Source organism: Littorina saxatilis, linkage group LG4, assembly GCF_037325665.1.
Source record: "Littorina saxatilis isolate snail1 linkage group LG4, US_GU_Lsax_2.0, whole genome shotgun sequence".
Taxonomy (NCBI): domain Eukaryota; kingdom Metazoa; phylum Mollusca; class Gastropoda; order Littorinimorpha; family Littorinidae; genus Littorina; species Littorina saxatilis.
The window spans coordinates 43,728,046-43,754,549 of NC_090248.1; the positions used below are offsets into that span (position 1 = coordinate 43,728,046).

General features: G+C 44.0%; 1 protein-coding gene across 1 annotated transcript in view; it reads right to left on the reverse strand.

Annotated features, from left to right (window-relative positions):
- Positions 1-274: 274 nt before the first annotated feature.
- The window catches only part of LOC138964823 (gamma-tubulin complex component 6-like), a 64,368-nt gene continuing 38,138 nt past the window's right edge, over positions 275-26,504 (reverse strand). The window contains exons 19-32 of the mRNA XM_070336861.1: positions 19,817-19,932; positions 19,208-19,376; positions 17,781-18,656; positions 13,982-14,669; positions 11,437-11,535; positions 9,877-10,045; positions 9,187-9,328; positions 8,492-8,648; positions 7,961-7,998; positions 6,955-7,087; positions 6,029-6,083; positions 5,093-5,254; positions 4,474-4,673; positions 275-3,671 (exon numbers count right to left, since the gene is read on the reverse strand). Coding sequence (XP_070192962.1) covers positions 3,580-3,671; positions 4,474-4,673; positions 5,093-5,254; positions 6,029-6,083; positions 6,955-7,087; positions 7,961-7,998; positions 8,492-8,648; positions 9,187-9,328; positions 9,877-10,045; positions 11,437-11,535; positions 13,982-14,669; positions 17,781-18,656; positions 19,208-19,376; positions 19,817-19,932 — 3,096 coding nt within the window. The 3' untranslated portion in view covers positions 275-3,579. The remainder of the gene's footprint in view (positions 3,672-4,473; positions 4,674-5,092; positions 5,255-6,028; positions 6,084-6,954; positions 7,088-7,960; positions 7,999-8,491; positions 8,649-9,186; positions 9,329-9,876; positions 10,046-11,436; positions 11,536-13,981; positions 14,670-17,780; positions 18,657-19,207; positions 19,377-19,816; positions 19,933-26,504) is intronic.

Consider the following 26,504-nt stretch of genomic DNA (forward strand, 5'->3'; position numbering starts at 1 on the left):
TTTTCGGATAACGTCCCCAACTCGAACATCATCGATGTGTTTGTCCATCCAATCCCATCGGAATTTGTTCTTGGAGCATGAATCGGGAAGTCGATCCTTGTCACGTTGGAGAACTTTCGCGCTCGCCATTTTGTTTGAGAAGGATGAGACTGTTCGTCTTTAAACAGAAACCGTACCGTAAAAAAAACCGGAATCGCACAAATAAATCGGATGGCCCATTGAAACTAATCGGAAAAGTCGGAAAAAAACGGAGAATTTTCATCCCTGATATTTATGAACACCGAGTACCAACTTTTAAATGTGACTATTCGTGGAATCAAATATAATCTTGGAAACTTAATCCCTAATAGTACATAACATGTAGGAGAAATGCCCTTTAACATTTATTGATATTACCAGTATCACTGGTCTACTTCTAGCACAAAAGTAGAAAGTCTGAAACATGAGAGTTTCCAACATAATACAGCTGAAATCCTGGATAGGACTATTAAGTAACACAGCAGAAGGCACACTCATCTGGCTCTGAGCGCAAAACAGTACATGAAGCCTTTCTTTCTTTTCTTTCTTTCTTTATTTGGTGTTTAACGTCGTTTTCAACCACGAAGGTTATATCGCGACGGGGAAAGGGGGGAGATGGGATAGAGCCACTTGTCAATTGTTTCTTGTTCACAAAAGCACTAATCAAAAATTTGCTCCAGGGGCTTGCAACGTAGTACAATGTATTACCTTACTGGGAGAATGCAAGTTTCCAGTACAAAGGACTTAACATTTCTTACATACTGCTTGGCTGAAATCTTTACAAAAATTGACTATATTCTATACAAGAAACATTTAACAAGGGTAAAAAGAGAAACAGAATCCGTTAGTCGCCTCTTACGACATGCTGGGGAGCATCGGGTAAATTCTTCCCCCTAACCCGCGGGGGGGTCATGAAGCCTTACGGGCATCCTTATCGTGTAAACTAGGATAAGGATAAGGATACGATTTATATAGTCCTGTGAGGTTACCCTCATGGAAATTCGGGCTGCTTTCTCCCTGGGGAAAGCAAGGTGCCATACAGTATACTGCGCTACCCGTTTTTTTTGTTTTTTCCTGCATGAGTGTATTGATGTTTCCAAGCCCTGAGACTTTCGCTGTGAACTTGGGTTCTTTATTGTGCTGCATGCGTACACACAGGAGTGTCTCATCATCTGAGATCTGTTTAGATTTGTACATGAGATAAGACCATCCCTCCGCTAAGACGCCTATCAAAAATCAACCACCTGTGTAGTTTCTTTGCAGTATGTGAATTCTTCATGACTTAATTTGGTAACTGACACTTCAGTCAATTTCTTGTTATTATATGAAGTCTTATATCGCGCGCGTATCTCCAGACTCGGACTCAAGGCGCAGGGATCTATTTATGCCGTGTGAGATGGAATTTTTTACACAATACATCACGCATTCACATCGACCAGCAGATCGCAGCCATTTCGGTGCATATCCTACTTTTCACGGCCTATTATTCAAAGTCACACGGGTATTTTGGTGGAATTTTTTTTTATATCTGTGCCTATACAATTTTGCCAGGAAAGACCCTTTTGTCAATCGTGGGATCGTTAACGTGCACACCCCAATGCAGTGTACACGAAGGGACCTCGGTTTTTCGTCTCATCCGAAATTCATAAAAAAAAAGCATCCCACTCAGCCAGGATTTTGATTTTCGGTGTGTGTCAAAGAAGAGGGATGGGCTGAAGCCTTGTAAAAGCCAGGAGAGATCTGAGTGGTGAACCCAATTGTTGAGGCACTTTTTTAAGATTTGCGCCATTATAAGTATCCTCATTATTATTATTTACAACAGGAGGATGCTACCTCATTAAGAATAAACAATGGTGACATAATCTAAACAGCAGATGCTTCTTTTAATACAGTTCTGTTATCACATTCAAAGGTGAAATAAATGTACATTACCCATATTCAAGGCCTCTGGGAGGTCAGTCAGTATACACACAGTTTTTCCTCACGGTACAAGCTAAGCATTTTTAACACCGGTATCTACAGCACTATTGTTGTTTGTTCAAAGTTTCTGGAGAGATCACAGTCACTGCTTTCAGCTGTTTTCTTCTCTGTAGTTGTAATACAAATGTTCTGGTGCTCCAAAAGTACTCATGACACAATACCAATTTATCATGCACACACTTCTTGGTTTGATAGAAACGACTGCGATTGAAAAGCTACCTTCCGCTTTAATGAAGCAGATGCAATGACAAGCTCCTTTCACTGAAAGAGATTGCGTTTCCATAAGATGTGTCTTAAATTTGGGCGCTTCGACCGTGGGACATTTGGATCAAAAGACATGCAAGTACAGTATGTAGGATAAACAGAATACTACATGGCTCGCTGTGTCATATCAGATTTACACTTGTTGCTTTTTCAGCGAAAGTAGCTACTGGAACTGATACAGACAACAGCTGACAGACATTCCACTAACACAACTAATACCAATGATTCCTCAATCTTTGGTCAGGCTGCTCTTGACGTTGTCCTGGCAACTGGGCAGCAGCAGGGCTGAAGTGCACGAAGCGAAAGTGGCTACCACCCAACTGGGTGGGAACAAGCCCCGGAGTCTGATTGGTTGAAATCCCAACATATCTCAATTTCAACCAATCCAACCCTGTGGCTGGGTACAGTGGAACCCCCCCTTTGAAGACCCCCCAATTTTAGACTGTCTTTTTTCAAATTTTCTGTTCCTTCTTCTTCTTCTTCTTCGTTCATGGGCTTAGACTCCCACATTCACTCATGTTTTTAGCATGAGTGGATTTTTACGTCTATGACCGTTTTTACCCCGCCATTCAGGCAGCATACGCCGATTTCGGGGGAGGCATGCTGGGTATTTTCGTGTTTCTATAACCCACCGAACTCTGACATGGATTACAGGATCTTTTCCGTGCGCACTTGGTCTTGTGCTTGTGTGTACACACGAAGAGGGATAAGTCACTAGCAGGTCTGCTCATAAGTTGACCTGGGAGATCGAAAAAATTTCCACTCTTAACCCACCAGGTGGCAGCGACCGGGATTCGAACTCACGACCTCCCGATTAGGAGTCCGACGTCTTACCACCACGCCACTGCGCCCGTCTTCTGTTCCTAAATGCTGCAAATGTACCCCCATTTTAAGACCTGATTTTTGCAGAATGTTAGGGCTGAAAAGGGGGGTTCCACTGTACCAACCCATTTGGGTGTCATTCAGTTTTGCTTCGTGCACCTCAGCATGATTGATTTCATTGCTGAAGCACAACTTGCTGCTGTCTGGAAACATGTATCATGCCAAGTAAGATGTTCTTTTTAAAGCACTGGACGGCACGAGGTGACGTGAGACTATTTTGAGGTGTAGCAGTTGTTGAAGTTGAACCCAGGTGTCACAAAACTACTGATGATTTCATTGCTGAAGCACAACCAGCCGCTGTCTCGCCATAAGTCTCACGCCGTAGTAAGATGCCGTTTTTGAAGACTGGAGGGCAAGAGGTGATGTGCGACTATTTTGAGGTGTAGTAGTTGTTGAGGCTAACATGAAGATTTGATGGCATGAGGTGAAGTGAGACTATTTTGAGGTGTAGTAGTTGTTGAAGTTTAGGCGCAGCAGCAACTCATGCAGATGGGGTTGGTACCCTCTCACCGCCAGCTTGTTCACCACTGAAACAAACAATGTTACATGAAAGAAATGAACTGAGAGGCCTCATCAATCTCATGCTTCTAGTTTTCTTAATTTCATTGAAACTGTCAAGTACAGATTTCTTTTTTAAAATTGGTCATTGTTTTCAGTCTCTTATATTCTCCTCCATCGCAGAAATTGCTTATGAACACAAACTTTGATTTCTTCCAATCAGAAACAGTTAAGCATGTGATTACTTAAGCAATGGCAAGTTGTCATTTGTATTGAAATAAATGTACAGAAGTCAAATGTCAAGCAAGTCACAATTGGGGCGGGGATATAGCTCAGTTGGTAGCGTGCTGGATTTGTATTCAGTTGGCCGCTGTCAGCGTGAGTTCGATCCCAGGTTCGGCGGAAATTTATTTCACAGAGTCAACTTTGTGTGCAGACTCTCTTCGGTGTCCGAACCACCCCCCGTGTATACTACATTGGGTGTGCACGTTAAAGATCCCACGATTGACAAAAGGGTCTTTCCTGGCAAAATTGCTTAGGCACAGTTAATAATTGTCTACCATACCCGTGTGACTTGGAATAAGGCCGTGAAAGGTAAATATGCGCCGACATGGCTGCAATCTACTGGCCGTATAAAATTTCATCTCACACGGCATCACTGCAGAGCGCCTAGAACTGTACCCACGGAATATGCGCGATATAAGCTTCATTGATTGATTGATTGATTGATTGTTGGGTTGTGGATTTTGTTCAGAAAAGAGTGCTTCACGTCTTTGGCAGTAATAGTATGAATAGCCAACATGAAAGAATACCCAATAGCATAAAGCATACCTTTGAAAAGAAAGACAAAGTACTCCTTGAAAGCTTTGTATGAAGCCACCATGGCTGAGAAGTTGGGGTGGGTAACCTCCCTGGTGTCTGGGTTCTCTCCCCAGGTGGCGCCGGACAGCTGAGAGCAGAACTTGAGGATGAGGCAGAAAATGTCCCGGATTATCTTCATGATAGGAGCTGCTTTCTTGTTCAAAAGGCACCTGAAAAAATACACATGGAATATAAACACTAAATAGTGTACGACTACCATAAACACATATTTATCTTAAAATGAAAGAGAATCTTATCGCCATTTGTTTTTGTGGTTTTTTATACCCAATAGGTTTATAATAATGTAGGCAAGGAGGAATGCATCCCTGTTTGTCACAAAGTATTTGAAACCTTTGTTCTTGACCTTTGCTGACTCGGGGAAATAAATCCCTCACCGAATATGGGGATCGAACCCACCCTAATAGCGGCAACTGGTTTTAAAGCCAGTGTCACTATAAACTGAGCTATTTCCCCGCCCGAGCTATTAATCACAGGCAAAAAACAACATTCACTAATGGTCTTTATAGTAGACACTTTAATAACGTCATGGCGCTGAAATCAAAATGTAGAACTTGGAATAAAGTTGCACCTGAATAATGCTTTGTGCAGGTAGTCAGCATGGACACGCTTGAGGTCATCCAGACTGTGCACGTCATGATCCAGCGACTCCTGCAGCTCCTTCCAGGTCACCTGGATGATCTGGTTTGCCATGTAGCCCTGCATCACGCGCACAAAGTGCTGCATCTCGTGCCTGCAACATTCGTCACAGTATCATTAGCACAAGGATCATCTTCACCAACACAAATCATGTTCCATTACTTTTTGTTTTAATCAGCATATGTATTCTAATCACCAACTTCAACAGCAAAAGCATCTTTATTTTTCAAGCCTAGCCTGATGTCTGGAAACCAGGGCTCATGTGCACAAAGCAAAACTGGGTGCCATCCAGCTGGGTGAGAACAAGCCGCGGGGTCTAATTTGTTGAGATCACAACAAATCTCAATTTCAACCAATCCGACTTCATGGCTGCGTATCACCCATTTGCGTGGCACCCGGTTTCGCTTTGTATGTTATGTTATATGAAGTCTTATATCGCGCGCGTATCTCCAGACTCGGACTCAAGGCGCAGGGATCTAGATGTGTGAGATGGAATTTTTTACACAATACATCACGCATTCACATCGACCAGCAGATCGCAGCCATTTCGGCGCATATCCTACTTTTCACGGCCTATTTGGGGCTTTGTACACCTCAGCCCTGCTGTCAATTGCATCATCTCTTCATTACTAGTACATGTAACAACAGCAATATCATCAGCATCATTTCTCAAGTCTTCGTGGCTTGTGCACTCAAATGAACACAATGCTCTCTGTTGCAAAACACAGTCCAAACTTTGCTTGCACTCAGATTAACACAATAACACCATACTCTCTGATACAAAACACACTCCAAACTTTGCTTGCACTTAGATTAACACAATAACACCATACTCTCTGATACAAAACACACTCCAAACTTCCCTTACCTGTGCAACTGTAGCTGCCTGAACTGTGATGAGTCCTTCGCTTTCTTCACAATGGCTGAAAACAGAAAACAAAATATCATAAGATGTTTGGTGACTTGTTGTCTGACCAGCTTTTGTATCAGACTGAGGGGAGTATATCGTTTTCTGTTTCATCTTTATCGACCATGCTGGTTATTAATGAAAACTCGTGAAAATGATGACAATTCGATGTATTCAACAAAGTGAGAAGGAAATGTTAAGATGCACTTAGTCACAGTGACTACTTGTGCAAATGGGGTTGACCATACGCCTACTACCTGTCTTTTCACAAACCAAACCTGTCCACACACCTTTATGATTCTACACTCCACTGTAGTATGGTAATCAAATGCTTGCGTTTTCAATATTTCTGTTGTGCCCCCAAGCTATGTGCAAATCATAGCAAACTTACAACAAACTAACACACACACACACAAATTTGACCACGCAAAAAAAAAAATTCCTTGTTTCTGGTTCCCCGAACCAACCCTATTTTTTACCTTCCGGCCCAAGAACTTTATTTTTGTGATCCTTCAACAAATATTTTTGATTGAAAAAGACATCATTTTAATTTATATTTCGCAGACTTTGCAAGTAAAGATACTTTTGTACCACATCCATGGGGACACAGTTCGCACGATTTCTGGCCAATAAAAAGCCACATACGCCTGTGTAAATGAAAAAACAAGGTAAAGAATGGGTAATGGAGCTAAAAATTCGCAATTTCCAAGCTATAACATACAATTAAAACAAAAAAAAGGTTAAAATTGGACAATTCTCATGACATTCTGGTGAAATGTTTTGGGATGATAATAAACCCGACCCTAATTTTTGGAAAACAAACAGTTATTTTTTATTTTTGGTCCCAGCAAACGCTGTGGACACTGCCACACACAAAAAGCACTGACCGTCTCGCTTCAGCTTGTACCAGCAGTCCGTGAGGGTCCACACCACGCGTTTCAACTGGAGCATGAAGGAGAACACCTGCCCGTAGCACGCCTGACTGGCTTCCGTCAACACAACGTTGATCGGCCACTCCACCTGTTGGATCCAGTTACAAATCATGTTGCAAATCTCAATCATTTACCACAGAAACAACACAAATCTGGGAAAAGTAAACAGAATGTAGAATCGATGAGTATTTAACTGAACAAGAGTTAGACAATGTGCTTTGATGACAAAACTCTGAAGAAAAGAAACACTCAACAAACATTTACAGTGAAACCCCCCTTTTAAAGACTTCAAAAAGTTTGGAAAAATCAAGTCTTAAAAAGGAGGGGGCTTAAAATGGAGGTAAATTTACAGAAGTTACGAACAGAATATGTGAAAAATCAATATCTTTAAAAGGGGATGTCTTAAATTGGGGGGGTCTTAAAAGGGGGGTGGGGGGGGGAGAGGGGTCCACAACTACACTAATTTTGGTATGTGCCAGGAGATGACAACCTTAGTGCTTTGAGAAAGGTTCCCTTCACTGCCAATGTTCCTTCAAGGCAAGGATAGTTTGATCTGGTAACAGACCTGAAGACCACAGATGTTGACCTCTTCCCAATGGGGCCTCATATATAACAGGCACCCACTGTCTCTCATTGCTCACATCACTGATGCAATAAGATCACTGACACAACACAAGGCCAAACAAAATATATGTTGGTTTAGGGTAACCCAACCGACCCTATTTTTTTCCGCCAACCCTAACACTTTTTTTTTCGCTTCTCAAAAAAACCAAAAAACTTTTGGCACATTTGGCGAACCATACCCAGACTAAGAAAAGTAACCTTTAAAATTTACTAAATTAAAAAAAAAAAAAAGATTTAAAAGCCGACCTATCGACCCTATCTTTTTTGGTCACGTTACCCTAACCCAACATATATTTTTGTTTGGGCCTAAACACAAAGACAGAAAAGCCAAGCCTACCTTGTAGCGTAGTTCCAGACAGTCCAGAGTATCATGAGCTGAAACATATCACACAAAATGAAGCACAAAATGTTAGCTTTGAAGCATTTCTTGAAACGACAGGTATTAAATGCTAACTGCTCACCGCTATGCCAAAAGAAGTCGGGCATGAATCTGAGGGCAACGCTTAGGTTGTCTGCATGCTGGTTACCTGAAGCAGTTCTTGAAACGACAGGTATTAAATGCTAACTGCTCACCGTTATGCCTGAAGCAGTTCTTGACATTACGAGTATTAAATCGACGTTGTCGTGAAGTTTCGGTAACTCGTTTTAAACAGCTATTCAGGAGAAGGACAAAACTGATTATTTTTTTTATTATGCAATAGTATTTATATTCGTTCCTGGTATGGATAGACAGATAAAACAATGTTAAATCATGCATTGTCAATCGTATTTAAGAGATGATTTACTTAGGCTAAAGTTCAAAAACATCAATATCGCCAAGAATCGAGTTACAGCAAAATTCCACGATATTGAAATGCTCACTGCTCACCGTTATGCATGAAGAAGTCGGGCATGTATCTGAGGGAAAAGCTGAGGTTGTCTCCGTGCTGTGTCTTGCCAGCGGCTGACAGCTGTAGCGCTCGGTTCAACCCTGAGTTGAGGAACACTGGGGTCAGCATCTCGTAGGGCATCTGACAGCTGGAAAACTACACACAACATAATGCAAATCCTTATTTGAATTGTCCATACATGGGTTTTGATTGTACACCGAAATCAAAAAGTATAACTCCTGATAAGACGCAGTTGTGCATGAAACACAAAACAGGCTGGTCTTGAAATTATATTGAGCAAAGCGACTGTATTACAGGTAATTAGATAGACTTTCAAAAGCAGAGGGCAGAGACAGACAGAGAAGAGGGTAAAGAGACAGAGAGAGCTCTGGTGAGTCATACCTACTGAAAACTCAGAAGATAACCACAAAAAAGGCACAAAACACTCTCTAATGCCTCAGAAAGAAACCTGAATTTTTTTTCTTAAAAAGAACAACATGTACGTATTTCCATTTGTTTGTTTGGCTTTCTTGTGTGTGCACATTACATGCATGTAATATTCATTTTTCGGCATGTAAACTTTCTCCATTTCATCAAGCTTTAATTAAGTGATAGCGCTTAAACTAAGCAAACATCTGAGAACTCTTGTCCTACTGTGAATCCAACACAAGAAATGCCTGAAGTCATTATTCACCTTGTCCAGCAGGATATCGGTGAGGTTCTGAGCGAAGTCTCCATCGGCCATGAAGAGGTAGCGATGCAGGGCCTCAAAATGGGTGTCAATCTTCAGCTCCACCAGGAAGTAGTTCACCACTGTCTCGTTCACCAAGGAAATCCTGTGGAAGAGTCAAGGTTTACTTGCGTGCAGGAAATAATTACATAAAGCAGGAGTGAAAGGAAAAAAAGAATAGACGAATAGTTCAGAAAGCAGCCATTAAGGGTTGGATAGGAAGGGGTGGGTGAGGGAGGGGGAAGGGGGAGGAGGGGGGAAGGGGAGGAGGGGGGATGTATGAAGGTGTCAGGCTAATGTGGCACTGGAACAGGCAATGTGTTTTTGTTGCATGTGCTCTTAACATACATGTAAGAAGGCAGTTATGCTTGGCTGCGATTCTCATACATGTGCATGCGCACCCAATGTGAAGACTTGCATACATCTTTCTGTGTGTAAGCTGTCTGCATTTCCTTTTGCTTAAGGCACGCAAAAGTTAAAACAATTTCTTTGTACAAACCTGACAGCTGTGTGCATGCAAACTTCATCATACAAATGCATCAACCAAACAAAAAATTCTCAAAGAACACCCCCCCCCCCCCCCCCCCCCCAAAAAAAAAGGACTCTATATCTCAAGTAGATTCAACTCCAGTAGAGAGAAGAATGATAACGTACTGTGCAGACAGCGGGGCGGTGAGCGCTTGCTGCAGCAGCTTGGCGAGTGGAGTGAAGGCGATAGCGTCAGCTTCCTCCTCGCTCAGCTCCAGCTCACCCCCCACACCCCCCAGCCCCCCCTGCACCACGCCCGGCATCGATGCCATCAGGTCCATCACAGGCTGGCCGTCTGAAAATATCAACACTGGCGTCAGGAAAAAGTACAAACTGTTGTCTTTGCAGTTGTTTTACAGTAATTCTTTCAATTGTCTTACAGTATTTCTTTTAGTGTTAGTGGTCTCACAGTATTTGTAGCAAACAATTCTACATACAGTGGAGTCCGGGTACAACGAATCTCAAGGGAGATACATTTTAGTTTGTTATATCAGCAATTCGCTGTAGAGTTTTCAACCCTAAATGGCCTTAAGACAAGTTTTCCCACTCACCTTCAAATGATCGTCCCATCGATCTTTCCTTGGAGAGTACAATCTCTGCATGTTTTCAACAGCTTCATAATATAATCCATAGAGAGAGGCATAGTTCAAATGTTCACTTTACAGGGGTGTCGTTTGGGTCGGCCCTTCGGCCAATCGCCGATTTTTTTTTTACTTTGGCCGAAACTTTCATGTCCCTATCGGCCAAATGTCCGAAGAGTATTCGCCTGAATCGGCCAACGTTTGTCCAGTTGTTTTTATTGGTCAGGCTTTGATTGCTAAAACTGCTGCCGATGTACTAAGTCAACTGACTGACGTTTATTTTCTTCGCGAATACCAAAAACGAAACATCAATGTTTTGAACGGAAGCCATTGACGAAAATATAGATGCCAGAGTGGTTTCCCTTGGACAAGGGAAACCACACTCTTAGCGTTTGCGTCCGCCAGTTCGCGATAGTTTATCAGTCAGTCAGTGCTTTCGATTTGGATTTGAACATCATGTCGCAAAAAGAAAAAAAAGTAAATTGGCCAAGGTTTGCTACCCTTCGCCAAGGTAAGTGATTCCCGCTGTTTGTTCAGAGTTCGCTCATCACGCGATGTGCACTTGTGTTTGTGTATTTTTGTCTTTGGAGACAATTATTGACATCAGTTCGTTGTAGCCTTGTGACTTTTAGAGACAAAACGGCTCTGGGGCGATGAAAACGTGTTTGTTAAAAGAGGGGTTTGTTATGCAAATGAGTTCAAAAGGTTCGATGTAGCCGGAAAGTAACAAGTAAGAAATAGAAGGCTGTCTGCCGGGAAATCAATGGCAGTTTGTTAAAAGAGGGATTTCTTTATACCCGGGTTCGTTATAGCTGGATTCCACTGTAGATCTATTTGATTTTACACGGTCACTCAAAACACAGGCTGTTGCAGCTAACTGCACACACACACACACACACACACACACACACACACACACACACACAGAAGAAAGTTGGTGAAGAGAGAGAGAGAGAGAGAGAGAGAGAGAGAGAGAGAGAGAGAGAGAGAGAGAGAGAGAGAGAGAGAGAGAGAGAGAGAGAGAGAGAGAGAACGCACACACACACATACAAAAAGAAGAAATTTCATCACTGCTGATTAGGTAGCTTCTTTCCACAATACTCACTGAGGTGGTTGAAGTTTTCCTCATACTTCTCCAGATCAGGCATCAAGTCCAAGGCATCTACCTCAAAGCGAGGAACAAGCTGAAGTGCTTCCAGAATCTCTGCACAACAATCCATTACCATTCAAACCCAGGGTGTGTTACACTGTCTGCCAAATTACAGTACATGTACATGTATCTATCAGAAAAAAATAAAGGGACTCCTTATTGAGCTACTGAGTCCCAAGAGCTTTCAAACAAAACTCAGACGTTTTTCCAAGGTTACATGTACCCCAGTTCATCATTTCATTTATTCAAAAGATATTTAACCACCACAGGTATTTTCTTCAGTGCAAGGCTCTATCATTATCACAAGTCTTACAGCAGTACTAGCAGTTAAGCCCGGCTTCGCCCGGGAGTAAGCGGAGCCCTGTAGCAATTTAAGACGCTCGCTATCCCATTATCATTAGCTTTACCTCCTTTGTTTGGATACAAAAAAAGAGTTATCTCCCTTACCTTCTAGAAATTTCCGGAACTGTCCAGTTAATTTTTCATTCTTCATTTCTTCCTCTCATAGGAGCAATAGCGAGTCTCTAATATCACTGGCATGATGTGCTTGCTACAGGTGAACAGTAGGCACTGAACTGGTCTTGTACCATATAGGCTGTATTCAATAAATGGGAGGTCCATAATCTGAGAAAGGAAACAATAAATCAAAAAACTAAAACCCAGGTGCACATCTGCGGCACCTAGGGAGTGTACGTGCACACTATCTTGTTCCTGCCTCTTGCCATCTCAGAGGTATGGCGACCACAGACAAAAAAGAGTTATCTCCCTTACCTTCTAGAAATTTCCGGAACTGTCCAGTTAATTTTTCATTCTTCATTTCTTCCCCTCATAGGAGCAATAGCAAGTCTCTAATATCACTGGCATGATGTGCTTGCTACAGGTGAACAGTTATCTCCCTTACCTTCTAGAAATTTCCGGAACTGTCCAGTTAATTTTTCATTCTTCATTTCTTCCCCTCATAGGAGCAATAGCAAGTCTCTAATATCACTGGCATGATGTGCTTGCTACAGGTGAACAGTAGGCACTGAACTGGTCTTGCACCATATAGGCTGTATTCAATAAATGGGAGGTCCATAATCTGAGAAAGGAAACAATGAATCAAGAAACTAAAACCCAGGTGCACATCTGCGGCACCTGGGGAGTGTACGTGCACACTATCTTGTTCCTGCCTCTTGCCATCTCAGAGGTATGGCGACCACAGACAAAAAAGAGTTATCTCCCTTACCTTCTAGAAATTTCCGGAACTGTCCAGTTAATTTTTCATTCTTCATTTCTTCCCCTCATAGGAGCAATAGCAAGTCTCTAATATCACTGGCATGATGTGCTTGCTACAGGTGAACAGTAGGCACTGAACTGGTCTTGCACCATATAGGCTGTATTCAATAAATGGGAGGTCCATAATCTGAGAAAGGAAACAATGAATCAAGAAACTAAAACCCAGGTGCACATCTGCGGCACCTAGGGAGTGTACGTGCACACTATCTTGTTCCTGCCTCTTGCCATCTCAGAGGTATGGCGACCACAGACAAAAAAGAGTTATCTCCCTTACCTTCTAGAAATTTCCGGAACTGTTCAGTTAATTTTTCATTCTTCATTTCTTCCCCTCATAGGAGCAATAGCGAGTCTCTAATATCACTGGCATGATGTGCTTGCTACAGGTGAACAGTAGGCACTGAACTGGTCTTGCACCATATAGGCTGTATTCAATAAATGGGAGGTCCATAATCTGAGAAAGGAAACAATGAATCAAGAAACTAAAACCCAGGTGCACATCTGCGGCACCTAGGGAGTGTACGTGCACACTATCTTGTTCCTGCCTCTTGCCATCTCAGAGGTATGGCGACCACAGACACACAGACAGACAGACACTCTCTTTTATTTATATGTATAGATACAATCTGACAGAAGACCTTACAGAGCCCTTGACAGAGCACTCTTAAGTACATCCCATCCTCCTTGACCACAAATTGTTCTCATTTAATGATATACGGTACCGATACATGCACATCCTAGAGGTGACCATAGTTTTTCCTCAGCTGATTTTATGAAGTCGTCAAGACAAACTTTTTTCTCAACATTCTTTGTCATTTCCTCAGGAGACTTACATAAGAAGTGATAGAACAATTGCCTGAGGCCATTATTCGTATTGATGAGGTCTTCTTGAACTTTGCTTCGCTTTTGACGTCAGAAATGCTACTTACATGGGAGAGTCAATAAGAGAGGTCTTGGTTTGTTCAATCGATGTCGTATTTCATTAAAAGGTTAACACTCTTCTCATTTAACACTCGTCTTATTTAAAAAAAATTCTCATTCAACACTCTTCTCTTTTAAAACTCTGCACATCTAACAATATTCTCTCTTACTCTTCTCATTTAACACACTTCTCCTTTAACAATTTTCTTCTTTAACAGTCTTCTCATTTAACACTCGTCTCATTCAACAATCACTTATCAACTGTAACCCTTATGACATTCTCTACAGCCTGTGAACAACAACTCACCCTCTGTGCCCTGCTTCGTTCTGCTCCCAAAATCCTCCCCGTACAGCAACCTCTGCACTGTGGAGTCCGAAGCGTGACCAAACATGTTCTGCTCCATGAACCGCTTACGATGAATCTTATCTATGTCCACAAACTCCGATTCCCTGGTGGCATGGCGACCTGCGTAGGAGCGTATCAACGGCCGATCCACCTGTTCTGCAGATTCTGCGACAGCTGAACGCGTCTTGTGCATGTGGATTCTGGGCTTGATGGCAAACTCGCGGAAATCTGACTCTAGGTTTGCGTATTGGCTGTGATGTCGTTTCAGTTTTGGTGCCTGGAAGGTGTAATCCTCTCTGGAGAGCTGAGACACATGTCCAAACAAACTTTGCGTTTTGATTTTCCACAGACTCGAAGTGGTTTCTGTGGTGATGTTGTATTGTGAGGATCCGGCCATCTTGGGTATGGATTGGATTTCTTCCTGGGACTCTAGGTTGGCGTTGCTCCCGGCAACCACTTTCAAGTGTGGTCTTTGAACTTCCTCTTCTGTTTCTTTAGTGGCTTGCATGGCCCCAGACATTTTGATGTGACTTTTCTGTGATTCTTCGGCTTGCGTCTCTGTAGTGGCGGACATGCCTGCTACCTGTTTCACATGCGGTCGCTGCTCAACAGCAGAGGACTCCGTGGTTGCGTTTTGGGTCTGAGAAATCTGAACAGAGAATATGCTAGTTATCATAAGGACTCTGATTTTGCTATCAGGGTTTGCTAGTGTATGATAGGGTTCGTGTCCGTCTGTAGATGTTAGTTTCTTTGTTAGTCCTGTGTTGACAACTCTTCGACAAGCGCTTAGAACTGTACCCACGGAATACGCGCTATATAAGCTTCATATTGATTGATTGATTGATTGATTGAGATGAAGAGACAGGTATACAACACAGAGTTGAAGTTATAATATACAGAGGAAACCCCCTTTCAAGACCCCCCAATTTAAGACTTCCTCCCTTTTAAGACCCTGTTTTCTCAGACTGTTCATAACTTCTGTAAATTTACCTCCATTTTAAGACTCCCTGAGTCCCTTGTTTTTTAAGACCTGATTTTCTCAGATTTTGGAGGACTTAAAAGGGGGGTTCCACTGTACCAGCATGTTGGAACAGTGCACTCATCTTCTACTTTTCAAATACCTTCCACACAAAAATGGTGAAGAGTGTAAGACAGATACCAGCAGGCTATTCTTTACATTCAACATTCATGCCTTCAACGCTGAAACGAAAAGAGAGTCATCTGGACAGAAAAGAGAGTCATCTGAACAAAAAAGAGTCATCTGGACAGAAAAGAGAGTCATCTGGACAGAAAAGAGTCATCTGAACAAAAATGAGTCATCTGGACAGAAAAGAGAGTCATCTGAACAAAAAAGAGAGTCATCTGGACAGAAAAGAGAGTCATCTGAACAAAAAAGAGTCATCTGGACAGAAAAGAGAGTCATCTGAACAAAAAAGAGTCATCTGGACAGAAAAGAGAGTCATCTGAACAAAAAAGAGAGTCATCTGGACAGAAAAGAGAGTCATCTGAACAGAAAAGAGAGTCATCTGGACAGAAAAGAGAGTCATCTGGACAGAAAAGAGAGTCATCTGAACAAAAAAGAGTCATCTGGACAGAAAAGAGAGTCATCTGGACAGAAAAGAGAGTCATCTGAACAAAAAAGAGAGTCATCTGGACAGAAAAGAGTCATCTGAACAAAAAAGAGTCATCTGGACAGAAAAGAGTCATCTGAACAAAAAAGAGTCATCTGGACAGAAAAGAGTCATCTGAACAAAAAAGAGTCATCTGGACAGAAAAGAGAGTCATCTGAACAAAAAAGAGTCATCTGGACAGAAAAGAGTCATCTGAACAAAAAAGAGTCATCTGGACAGAAAAGAGAGTCATCTGAACAAAAAAGAGTCATCTGGACAGAAAAGAGAGTCATCTGAACAAAAAAGAGTCATTTGGACAGAAAAGAGAGTCCTCTGAACAAAAAAGAGAGTCATCTGGACAGAAAAGAAAGTCATCTGAACAAAAAAGAGTCATCTGAACAGAAAAGAGAGTCATCTGAACAAAAAAGAGTCATCTGGACAGAAAAGAGAGTCATCTGAACAAAAAAGAGAGTCATCTGAACAGAGAAGAGTCATCTGGACAGAAAAGAGAGTCATCTGGACAGAAAAGAGTCATCTGAACAAAAAAGAGAGTCATCTGAACAGAAAAGAGTCATCTGGACAGAAAAGAGAGTCATCTGAACAGAAAAGAGTCATCTGGACAGAAAAGAGAGTCATCTGAACAGAAAAGAGTCATCTGGACAAAAAAAGAGTCATCTGAACAGAAAGAGTCATCTGGACAGAGAAGAGAGTCATCTGAACAAAAAAGAGTCATCTGGACAGAAAAGAGTCATCTGAACAAAAAAGAGTCATCTGGACAGAAAAGAGAGTCATCTGAACAAAAAAGAGTCATCTGGACAGAAAAGAGAGTCATCTGAACAAATAAGAGAGTAATCTGGACAGAAAAGAGAGTCCTCTGAACAAAAAAGAGAGTCATCTGGACAGAAAAGAAAGTCATGTGAACAAAAAAGAGTCATCTGGACAGAAAAGAGAGTCATCTGAACAAAAAATAGTCATCTGGACAGAAAAGAGAGTCATCTGAACAAAAAAGAGTCATCTGGACAGAAAAGAGAGTCATCTGGACAGAAAAGAGTCATCTGGACAGAAAAGAGAGTCATCTGAACAGAAAAGAGTCATCTGGACAGAAAAGAGAGTCATCTGAACAGAAAAGAGTCATCTGGACAGAAAAGAGAGTCATCTGAACAGAAAGTCATCTGGACAGAAAAGAGTCATCTGAACAGAAAAGAGTCATCTGGACAGAAAAGAGACATCTGGACAGAAAAGAGAGTCACAGACATGAGACCAGCAAATGTTCCAAAAGTAGGAAACTGGTGGGGTCCAGGGGCAACGCCCCGGTAGGGGGTTGCCCCCCTGACGGAAAATGAATGTTAGAATTATCAAGGCCATTTTGGGGCCTCTCCTGATAGCAAAAAATTAGATCATGCCTTTTTAAAAAGCCATAAAAACCACAAGAATAATATGTTTTAGCATTTTAAACAAAAGTGTAATTTATAACAATCACACACACACAAAACTTACTTGAAAACTTTCAGAACCAACACATTTTTTTCCACCAAGTCCGTATTTCACCACGTTGTTGATAATGACAGTCACTTCTTCTGACAGCCAGTTGGCTTTCCACTTGTTTTTCACACTTTGGTCGTCGATCGTAAGAGCTTCCACAGCCGACAAAACAATACGGAATCCAGACGCCATGATGCTACATTTTTCACCTTCGGTGTTTGGAGATCAGCAGCCAATCAAAACAACCCGCAAACCGCCATCGGTGAATAATTAAGCCTAGGCGATAATCGTCGGAGATCGACAGCCAATCAAACGCGACCCATGATACTGCTATGGGTTCACGCGAGTGCTGGGGTGCGAATGCACTGACTTCAGACGCAGACAGCTTCAGCTGAACGGTTCATACCACCCCCCCCCTTTTTTTTTCTCAACGAATTTGCATCGATCTCAAGAATGGTCTGTGAGCTAAGGAAAATATCGGAATTCCGATAAAATTCGGACCAGTCCCATGTCTGAGTCATCTGGACAGAAAAGAGAGTCATCTGGACAGAAAAATGGAGGCGTTCAATCAAAACAAAGATTAGAGACTGACACATAAACTGAGAAAACAAGGAAAGCATAGCAAAAATAATCCACCCTTCAATCTGCTCATCCCCACCAATCCTCACCTGTATATGCGGGCGAGACTGCCCTTCCTCCGTCTCCTGGTCTGTGGAAACTCCGTCCACCATGCGAATTGTTTTCTTCATCCTGGAAGTTCTCCCAGAGACAGCCACTTGACCCGTTTGGTCGCCATCCTGTGAAGCGCTTGATGCTTGAGGTTCAGACTCAGAGTCGATCCCATCCTGAGCTATGACCGTTTCTCCGCTACCGGAGGACTGAGGGGGAAGGCTGGGACCATCAGCGTCATCATCTTCATCGACGATGACAGTCTCAATGTTAGATCCACAGCTCTGGTTCAACATTTTCTGTGCCCAGGATGGCATGTGGTCTTCACCTGAAGGTTTTAACTTCACCTTTTCCTTGGCTTCTGGCTCAGGCTGGCTGGCTGCTACAGATGACACACTGTCTACTCTCGGAGAAACAGTTGTGGTAGGTTCTACTGTCTGAGAATCAGATCTGGTTGGTTCAACTGTCTGAGAATCAGATCTGGTTGGTTCAACTGTCTGAGAATCAGATCTGGTGGGTTCTTCACTCTGAGAAACAAGTTTGGGGGATTCTAAACCCTGAGAAACAGATGTCGTGAGTTCTACGCTCTCAGACACAGTTGTGGTGGGTTTACTATCTCCATCTTCACCATCCACATCTTGTTCATCAACAGAGGGTGTAGACTCCTCATCCTGAACTGTCAGGCTGTCAGAGTCCTGATCGTTCTCTTTGCGTTCCACCCACTTTGGCAGAGACACGTCCCTTTCTTTCACCTGCGTGTCGGTCTCCTTCTGCCAGTGTCCAGTGCCGCTGACGTGCAGGGGCTCAGTGCTACCGTCCTGTCTCTGCGCCCAGTCTGGCAAGGAGTCCGAGTCCTCCGTTTTGTGGAGAAGGTCCTAGGTGTACAAAGATAACAATAAGATTTCATATAGTCCTGTGAGGCTACCCTAATGGCAATTCGGGCTGCTTTCTCACTGGGGAAAGCAAGCTGCCGTACAGTATACGGAGCTACCCATTTTTTCCCCTCTTTTTCCTGTAAGTATGCATTCGTGTTTCCAAGCCGCTGTGAACTTGCGCATGCGTGCACACGGGGTGTTCGGACACCGAGGAGTCTGCAGAAAGTTGACTCTGGGAAATAAATCCCTCACTGAATGTGGGGATCCAACCCTCGTCAATAGCAACAACTGTTTTGAAGCCAGCTCCGCTACTGACTGACTCACTGAGCTATTTTTCTGCCCACCTTTGGATTAATAAACTATCATCTTTCTTCTGGTATAGCCTACTCAGTACTGCGCTTAAGACAAATTGAAATCACCATGTGTGAGCCAGCTGATGAGTCAGAATCCTGGTTACACTTTTATTTTCAAATAACTTCCTATTCAATTTCTATTCTTATCTAATTAAGTCTTAATACAGGAATTCCTAATGATTACGTTCATCCATGTACCTGTGCTTGCTTCTGTTCCTCAATTTCTGCTTTCCACTTTCTTTCATCTTCTTCCAAAAACTGCATGCGTGTCGTCTCCAGACGAGCACGACGGATACGCCACAACGCTCGCTGTTCGCGCTTGGCTGCCTCCTCTCCCAGCTCCGTATAGTACGCTATCAGCTCATCCCTGCAAACCATACACAATTTAAAACAAGTTTTCTTACAAACAAAACATTTAAAAAATATTTTAGCAGTCCATAAATAGTCTTTACTTTCTACAAAATGTTAGAAAATATATTCGTCGAACCTGTCCATACGATCATCCAAGGGACCAATGAAAAGTGGTCGTAATAGACAGGTGGTCGCTATGGGAAGATCAATGATGGTGCTGCTTTTTATTTATTAAGGAGATTTCTATAGCGCATAACTAAAAGCACTATGCGCTTTTACAGATTTTCTTTTCACAACCCCTCTAAAATTACCCCAATTATATAAGACTCCCTCCTTTATAAGACCGGATTTTCTGTTTTGGGGTTGTTGTTTTCTTGGGTTTTTTGTTGTGTGTATTTTTTTTTGGGGGGGAGGGGGGGGGATGTTCACATTACTGTACCCAGTGACACCGCTCACCTGGCCTCTTTCTCCAGCTCTATCTCTTGTTCCGTCAGGGCGTCCTCCTGCCTAGTGAGACGGGCCATATGCTGTCGGTCCTCTTCTTTCGCCTCTACAACCTCACCCGCCCTTCTCTGCACAGAAATTAAACAAATATTATTGTCATCATTATAAAGTAAACACAAAAGAAAACTTTTTTTTCTTTCTCACAATTCAGGTTTGAATGCAACATGTCATCTGGACAAAGAAACTGCTCAAGGCATAATATAAGTTTTCTGAAAATAACGTTGTCAGCATTTTCAGTTGTTTGGTAGAGTAAGAGCCCCTTTACCTCGGCCAAGCTTTTCAAAACGAAGCCGATCATGTTCCATGAGCATGATCGGCTTTATCCTGCGATCAGGACGTACAATTTGCTCTGATGTGTATGTAATGCCGCGTGCACTAAATGTGATACATGTACCATTTTCTTTCGAAAATATAAACATCAGAACCACTAATTCAAAAATTTTAGTAATAAATTTTCATTTGATTAATATACTTACCCAACTCACATATAGCAATTAACCCTAGTTCAGTGCTGGTTACGCTGTACGCGTCCCCTTGGTAACCAAGGGAGACCACTCTAAAAAAGAGAGTGACCTATCCCATAATGCCAGACTAACTACTAGCCTGACTTCCGTATGCGCGCGCATACACCACCATCTTATCATTCCAAAACGAAGCCCAACTCACTTCTTTTTTAGACCCCCATACCACCACAGCGGGGAGGCGGGAGGGAATAAACGATGTGAGTTGGGTAAGTATATTAATCAAATGAAAATTTATTACTAAAATTTTTGATTAAATTACATATCTTACCCAACTCACATATAGCAGATTGCTATCATAGGAGGAGGGTACTCGCCAAATCAATCCACAAGAAACCGCCCTGCAGCCACCAAAAAGGGCCAAGCAGAGTGGGAATCTCGTGGAATTATGATATTAGGACCTGTCCCGCGGCTACCATAACAGATAGCGCGGAACTGTCGCCCCGTCTCAAGACACCTCTGAGGAAGAAGTTTCTAAAAAACCACCTCAGACCGCCAGTAAGCCTACCCCAGTCTTCAGCCTAAAAGACCCGACCGGAGGACTGTCAAAGAGGAGGCCCAAGCCCTTGCCTCATACGTCCCAGCTACAGAGAGAGGCAAAACTGCCCTAACAACCCCAGACTATGTTTATCAGCAGGTAAAAAACCTGTCTGAACAAACTGGAGAAAACCTTTGGTTCAAATTAATTTCACAATATCCTTACACCTTGCTGTGTTAAGTGAAATCCTAAAAGATTCTGGACTCCAGTACCAAGCCAACATCTTGCCAGTATCTAGCCTACAGCTACAATGGCTGGCAGACCGAAAGATCTGAACTGCCGGGCACCAGATACGTCCCGTAGGTAAACATTTTAAAAGGCATTTCCTGATGTCTAGTAAACGTGTACTATAATAGCGGGTACCTAAAATATCCCGCCATAGAAACTCATGCCTAAGTTCTCGCACATTCAATGAGCTCCGTTAATTACTTATGTAAGTCTCTCAGACTTGAGAACAGGTAAAAAAGAGGCCCACACTCTGACTTCTTGAGTCCGTGCTGCCTGAAGAAGGAAGACTGATTGCCCCCCCCCCTTTTTCTTGCCACCACCGTAAGCATGCCTAATCAACGTGGCAGACCATCTAGCTAAGGCTGACTTCACCAAGTCAATGCCTCCACGAGAGTTGATGGAAATAAACAAAAAACCCTGTTCTGATGATCTAAACGAATCAGAGCGAGTAAGAAAAAAAATTCAACTTGAAAAGTTCAAAAGGCTAATAGGGCTCTAGCAGAGCCGAAATAAAGCAAAAAGGATTGAATTGTATTATCAGAGCTGGTTCCTCAGGTTTCTGAATACTCGTCCGAAATTCGAACAAAACCTAAGCACTATAGATCAGTCTTTCTCCAAAGAAAAGACTATAGCAAAACCCGATAGAAAAACGAACTTACTCCCACTTCCCTCGGAAGTTACCAGAGTAAGTAAGACCGCTTCCCGTGTTTAGATTAGTAAGACTAATTTGCCAGGGATTCAACAAACCGATCTCAAAAGCTACAAAACTAGGAGCCAATCTCAAGTCGGGACTGGAGATCTGCTTTCGGCCAACCAAAAGGGAGGCTTCCCTAGTCACGCTGGCTACCCACAGCCCACGAGGAAAAAATTTTCCCAGCCTAGCCAGTTCAGTGCAACTGATATCGCATAAAGTCTCAAAACAGAGACATGGGAGAAAATCGGAAAGCCAAAATAGAAGGTTCGCCACCTGCAATGAACGGAGAGAAGTGGAGTTCTTTCCGTTAATATTACGTCCTTTGTTTCAAGCCAGTCAATGTGATATGAAAACTAAGACGCTGACCCCTATGGGATCTCCAGACCAAATCCGGAGTTGAGGCAGAAGCCCCTGAGCATCTCCATGACTCCTGAACAGTAGACACCCGTATGGCTCAAGTGAACAACAACGGCGCCCTCCCGACAGCCCTAAAGGCCTTAAGGGCTGTCAACCAATGAGAATGGGCCCATAGTGTGCGACCCACAAGCCGCACACAGTAAAATCAAGAGTATTATCCGGGAACGGGGAGACGAACATTTAGCAGAAGGTGATAGTACCGAAAGGCAAAAGAAACTTCTATCAGCGGCACCTCCAACACCACCAGAAGGAGTAGAAGCGCATAGAGAGATAGAGTTCAATCCGTGTGGACCTCCTCGGCCAACTGACTTAGAGAGTCCGCCAAGCCATAGAGCCTCTCCGGAAGGTACTTCACTGCTAATAAGAACTCGTGATGGTAACACCACAACAAAATCTCGCATGCTCAATGTGGCCACAATAAGGAGCGAGATGACCCCCTTTGCTAATTGAGAAACCAGGCCACTGAGGTGCTGTCTAACTGAAACAACACATGTTATCCCCTGACATTTGTGTCCCCAAACGTGGAAGTAAACATCAGCACGATCTTCGTAGAAGACCCAAGAAAGGACCCTAATAAAGTGATAGTCCTAATCCGCCTCCGGCCGCTGTGTAAAACACGAAGGCAGAAAGAAGGGTGAATCCAAGCACTCAGACTCCAGTTGACATAACTGTCAATAGTATGAATGAAAATGTGCTATTGTTTGCCCACTGAACCCGACCGCTAAGAAGCCCCGAGGGGATATAATGGTGGGTATTTGGCAACGCGACAAGCCGGGAAGAAGCTAACAGCAGAAGCTGAGAACAGCCAACTTAGCGCTTTTCCTTGATAAGACAGACCGAGGGCTTTTCTTTGCTGTGAGCTTCCCTTTGATAGGGAAGAGTCCACTTGCAAAGACGAGGAAACGAAAGAGAATCCTCACGCAAGGGAGAGATTACCGACTCCCAACAGAACAATACTGTCGGCCGAGGCCTTCTCCCAGGCGAACAGCAAAGCTAAATCCTTTATAAATGTGTCTTCTACAGCCCGGGGAAAATTGTTCTTACAAACAGACAGTTTCCCCTAGCTATACACATCCCAAAAAGGACGCCCGTCAACCCCAGGATACCCGGGGGTAGTACCGTAGGCAGAACAAAAGAAAACCTTCAGTTCTTAGGCTTGGCGCTAGCCGAGCCTACGAAACACGCTCAGCGAGTGATGCGCTACTTGAGCGGATGACGCACGCTAAAGCCACACCGCAACAGGTGCTCAGCCAAGCGCTGCTCCGAAGAAAGAAGAGAGGAAGTAGACTCGTAAGAAACCTTCCACAATTCCACCCACCGCCGATGAAGGAGCTAAGAACTAGACGTTCAAAGACTTCCCTTCGAAGGCTCAAATCAGCTAAAGGAGCCGCAAACCGCAGCAATCAAAGCCTCCCCGAAAGCTGCCAGCAAAGGCAGAGGTGGGGCCAAAACATCGTTAGAGTACGCAGATTGTTCCTGAGGAGGAGCAAACACGCCAAAAAAGATGGAGAAAAAACGGCATATGACGATGCTACCGCTAACCCTTTCGGGAAAGTAGCGTGTAGCAACCCCTGCTGCCAGCGCCAAAAAGACGGCAGCTTAGCCGAAAGGCAAAAAGAGGTATCACCCTCTGCCCCAGAAGCCACATCTTCTATACCCTCATCATCCTGTTCAGCAGTATCCCAACGAACTTCGAAAGGATGAGAACCGGCAACCAATCCCGACAGGGCAACACATGCCAAGAAGAGGGAAAGGCAGGGAAAAACCCCTGAAGCCGGAACTTCGTGAACGGATTCTCCATCCACTTGCCTCATCCCAGCTGAAAGACTGGAAGAGGAAGTGAACGCAGCCTGTGTAACGGCAGAGGAACCGCAGTAACGGAACCTAAAGCCGAAGGCTGACAAGAGCCGCCTACCTTCTTCTTCTTCTTCTTCTTCTGCGTTCGTGGGCTGAAACTCCCACGTACACTCGTGTTTTTGCACGAGTGGAATTTTACGTGTATGACCGTTTTTACCCCGCCATTTAGGCAGCCATACGCCGCTTTCGGAGGAAGCATGCTGGGTATTTTCGTGTTTCTATAACCCACCAAACTCTGACATGGATTACAGGATCTTTTACGTGCGCACTTGGTCTTGTGCTTGCGTGTACACACGAAGGGGGATAAGCCACTAGCAGGTCTGCACATAAGTTGACCTGGGAGATCGGAAAAATCTCCACACTTAACCCACCAGGCGGCCGCGGCCGGGATTCGAACCCTCGACCTTCCGATTAGGAGGCCGACGTCTTACCACCCCGCCACAACGCCCGTCGAGCCGCCTACCAAACACCACAGTGTTAACGGCCGAAGCAACAACCGCAAAAACGGAAGCGGAACCGGCCGTGGATTGCTGCCGTTTCAGTTGCAAGCACCACTGCGCTTGAACTTAGACGGCAACAGGAACCCGACGCCATCCGTCAAAGCGAAAGCACCATCGTCCAGACAGCTTTCATGCACCTCAGCGCAATTCGGAAGTTGACGCCCTGCTTGACTGCCATAGTCAAACAGAGAGCCATCTTTACTGTCTTCTTCCTGCCCCCAGGGCGGAAGCAGAAGCCGCACAGACTGACCAACGTCCAACGACGCGGCAGAAAGCCACAACCTTCCGTACGCTCTACAGTGTCCCTACACCCCCCCTGACCGGCCGCTTAGCGGCGATGGCCAGACGGGGTATCAGAACTTTCACCCGTGAGCGCGATGCCCGTGGCTACTTTTGACTGTAGACGCGCTACACTTTCCCCGGAGAACCCGGGTACTCATGTAGCAGACCAACCCTGTGACAGTGACCCCCTGCTTGACTGCCATAGTCAAACAGAGAGCCATCTTAACTGTCTTCTTCCTGCCCCCAGGGCGGAAGCGGAAGCCGCACAGACTAACCAAACGTCAAATGACGCGGCAGAAAGCAACAACCTTCCGTACGCTCTACAGTGTCCCTACCCCCCCCTGACCGGCCGCTTAGCGGTCGATGGCCAGGCGGAGTATCAGAACTTTCACCCGTGAGCGAAACGCCCATGGCTACTTTTTACTGTAGACGCGCTACACTTTCCCCGGAGAACCCGGGTACTCGTGTAGCAGACATACCTTGTGACAGCGAACCACCAGGAGACGGCACACCCAACGAAAGTGGGATAACCTTGTCCCCATCCTGAACAGCGAGACATCCGCTCTGGTCACCACAGCGGAAGAGCCCGCCACAAACTTGGCCAAAAATGACGATCCTGACACCCCGGGAGGGAGTGCCCGGAGTTCAGCTCGCGTAGATGAAAAAACTTCCGCCAGTGAAGATACCTGTGAACAAAGTGCAAGCAAAAGCGAAGCCACGACCGCGGCCGCCAGCCCAGAAAACAGCAGGAGCAGAAACCGCTTTAGCCGGCTCAGCAACATGAGCGGCCATAACCAAAGGCTACTCCGGCAAAATGGCCGCCGACAAAATGGCGGCATACGGCATGTCTAGCAAAACATCAACACATTAGCCTGAGTCAAGTTCAAACACCGCCTACGGTTTGTTTAGATTATCTAGGCGTCTTTTCGGAGGAGAGGACTCAGCAGAACCTGCTTAGAACTCTGCCCCAACCAAACGGTATAAGCCATAGCAAGACAGACTTGGTCAAAAAATTTCAGAAAAAAATTTCGAAAAATTTCACAAGTCCAAAATGGCCAAACAACGCCTTAATACAAGTACAAGACAAAGAACAATCTCACCTCAATACAGTAGCAAGGTAAGACGACGAAAGAATACCAAGGAGAAGAAACCCGGTCCCACAGACCAAGCAACATCGGCTGAACAACAGCCAGAGCGTACGTAAATGCGACCAGCCAGTCTGACGCTGAGTTTTGGAATGATAAGATGGTGGTGTATGCGCGCGCATACGGAAGTCAGGCTAGTAGTTAGTCTGGCATTATGGGATAGGTCACTCTCTTTTTTAGAGTGGTCTCCCTTGGTTACCAAGGGGACGCGTACAGCGTAACCAGCACTGAACTAGGGTTAATTGCTATATGTGAGTTGGGTAAGATATGTAATTTAATGCCATCGATGGCTTGCTGATCATTGTGTTTTCCGAAACTCACATGACCTCAAGCCAAACCCAAGTGACCTCGATCAAAACACGTTGTGAGCGATTCTCTGCAACAAATTGAGAACTCCAATGAACCTGTGAACACTGATTTTTTAAAGAAAACGGCATCATGTTGTGCGCGCTTCATTA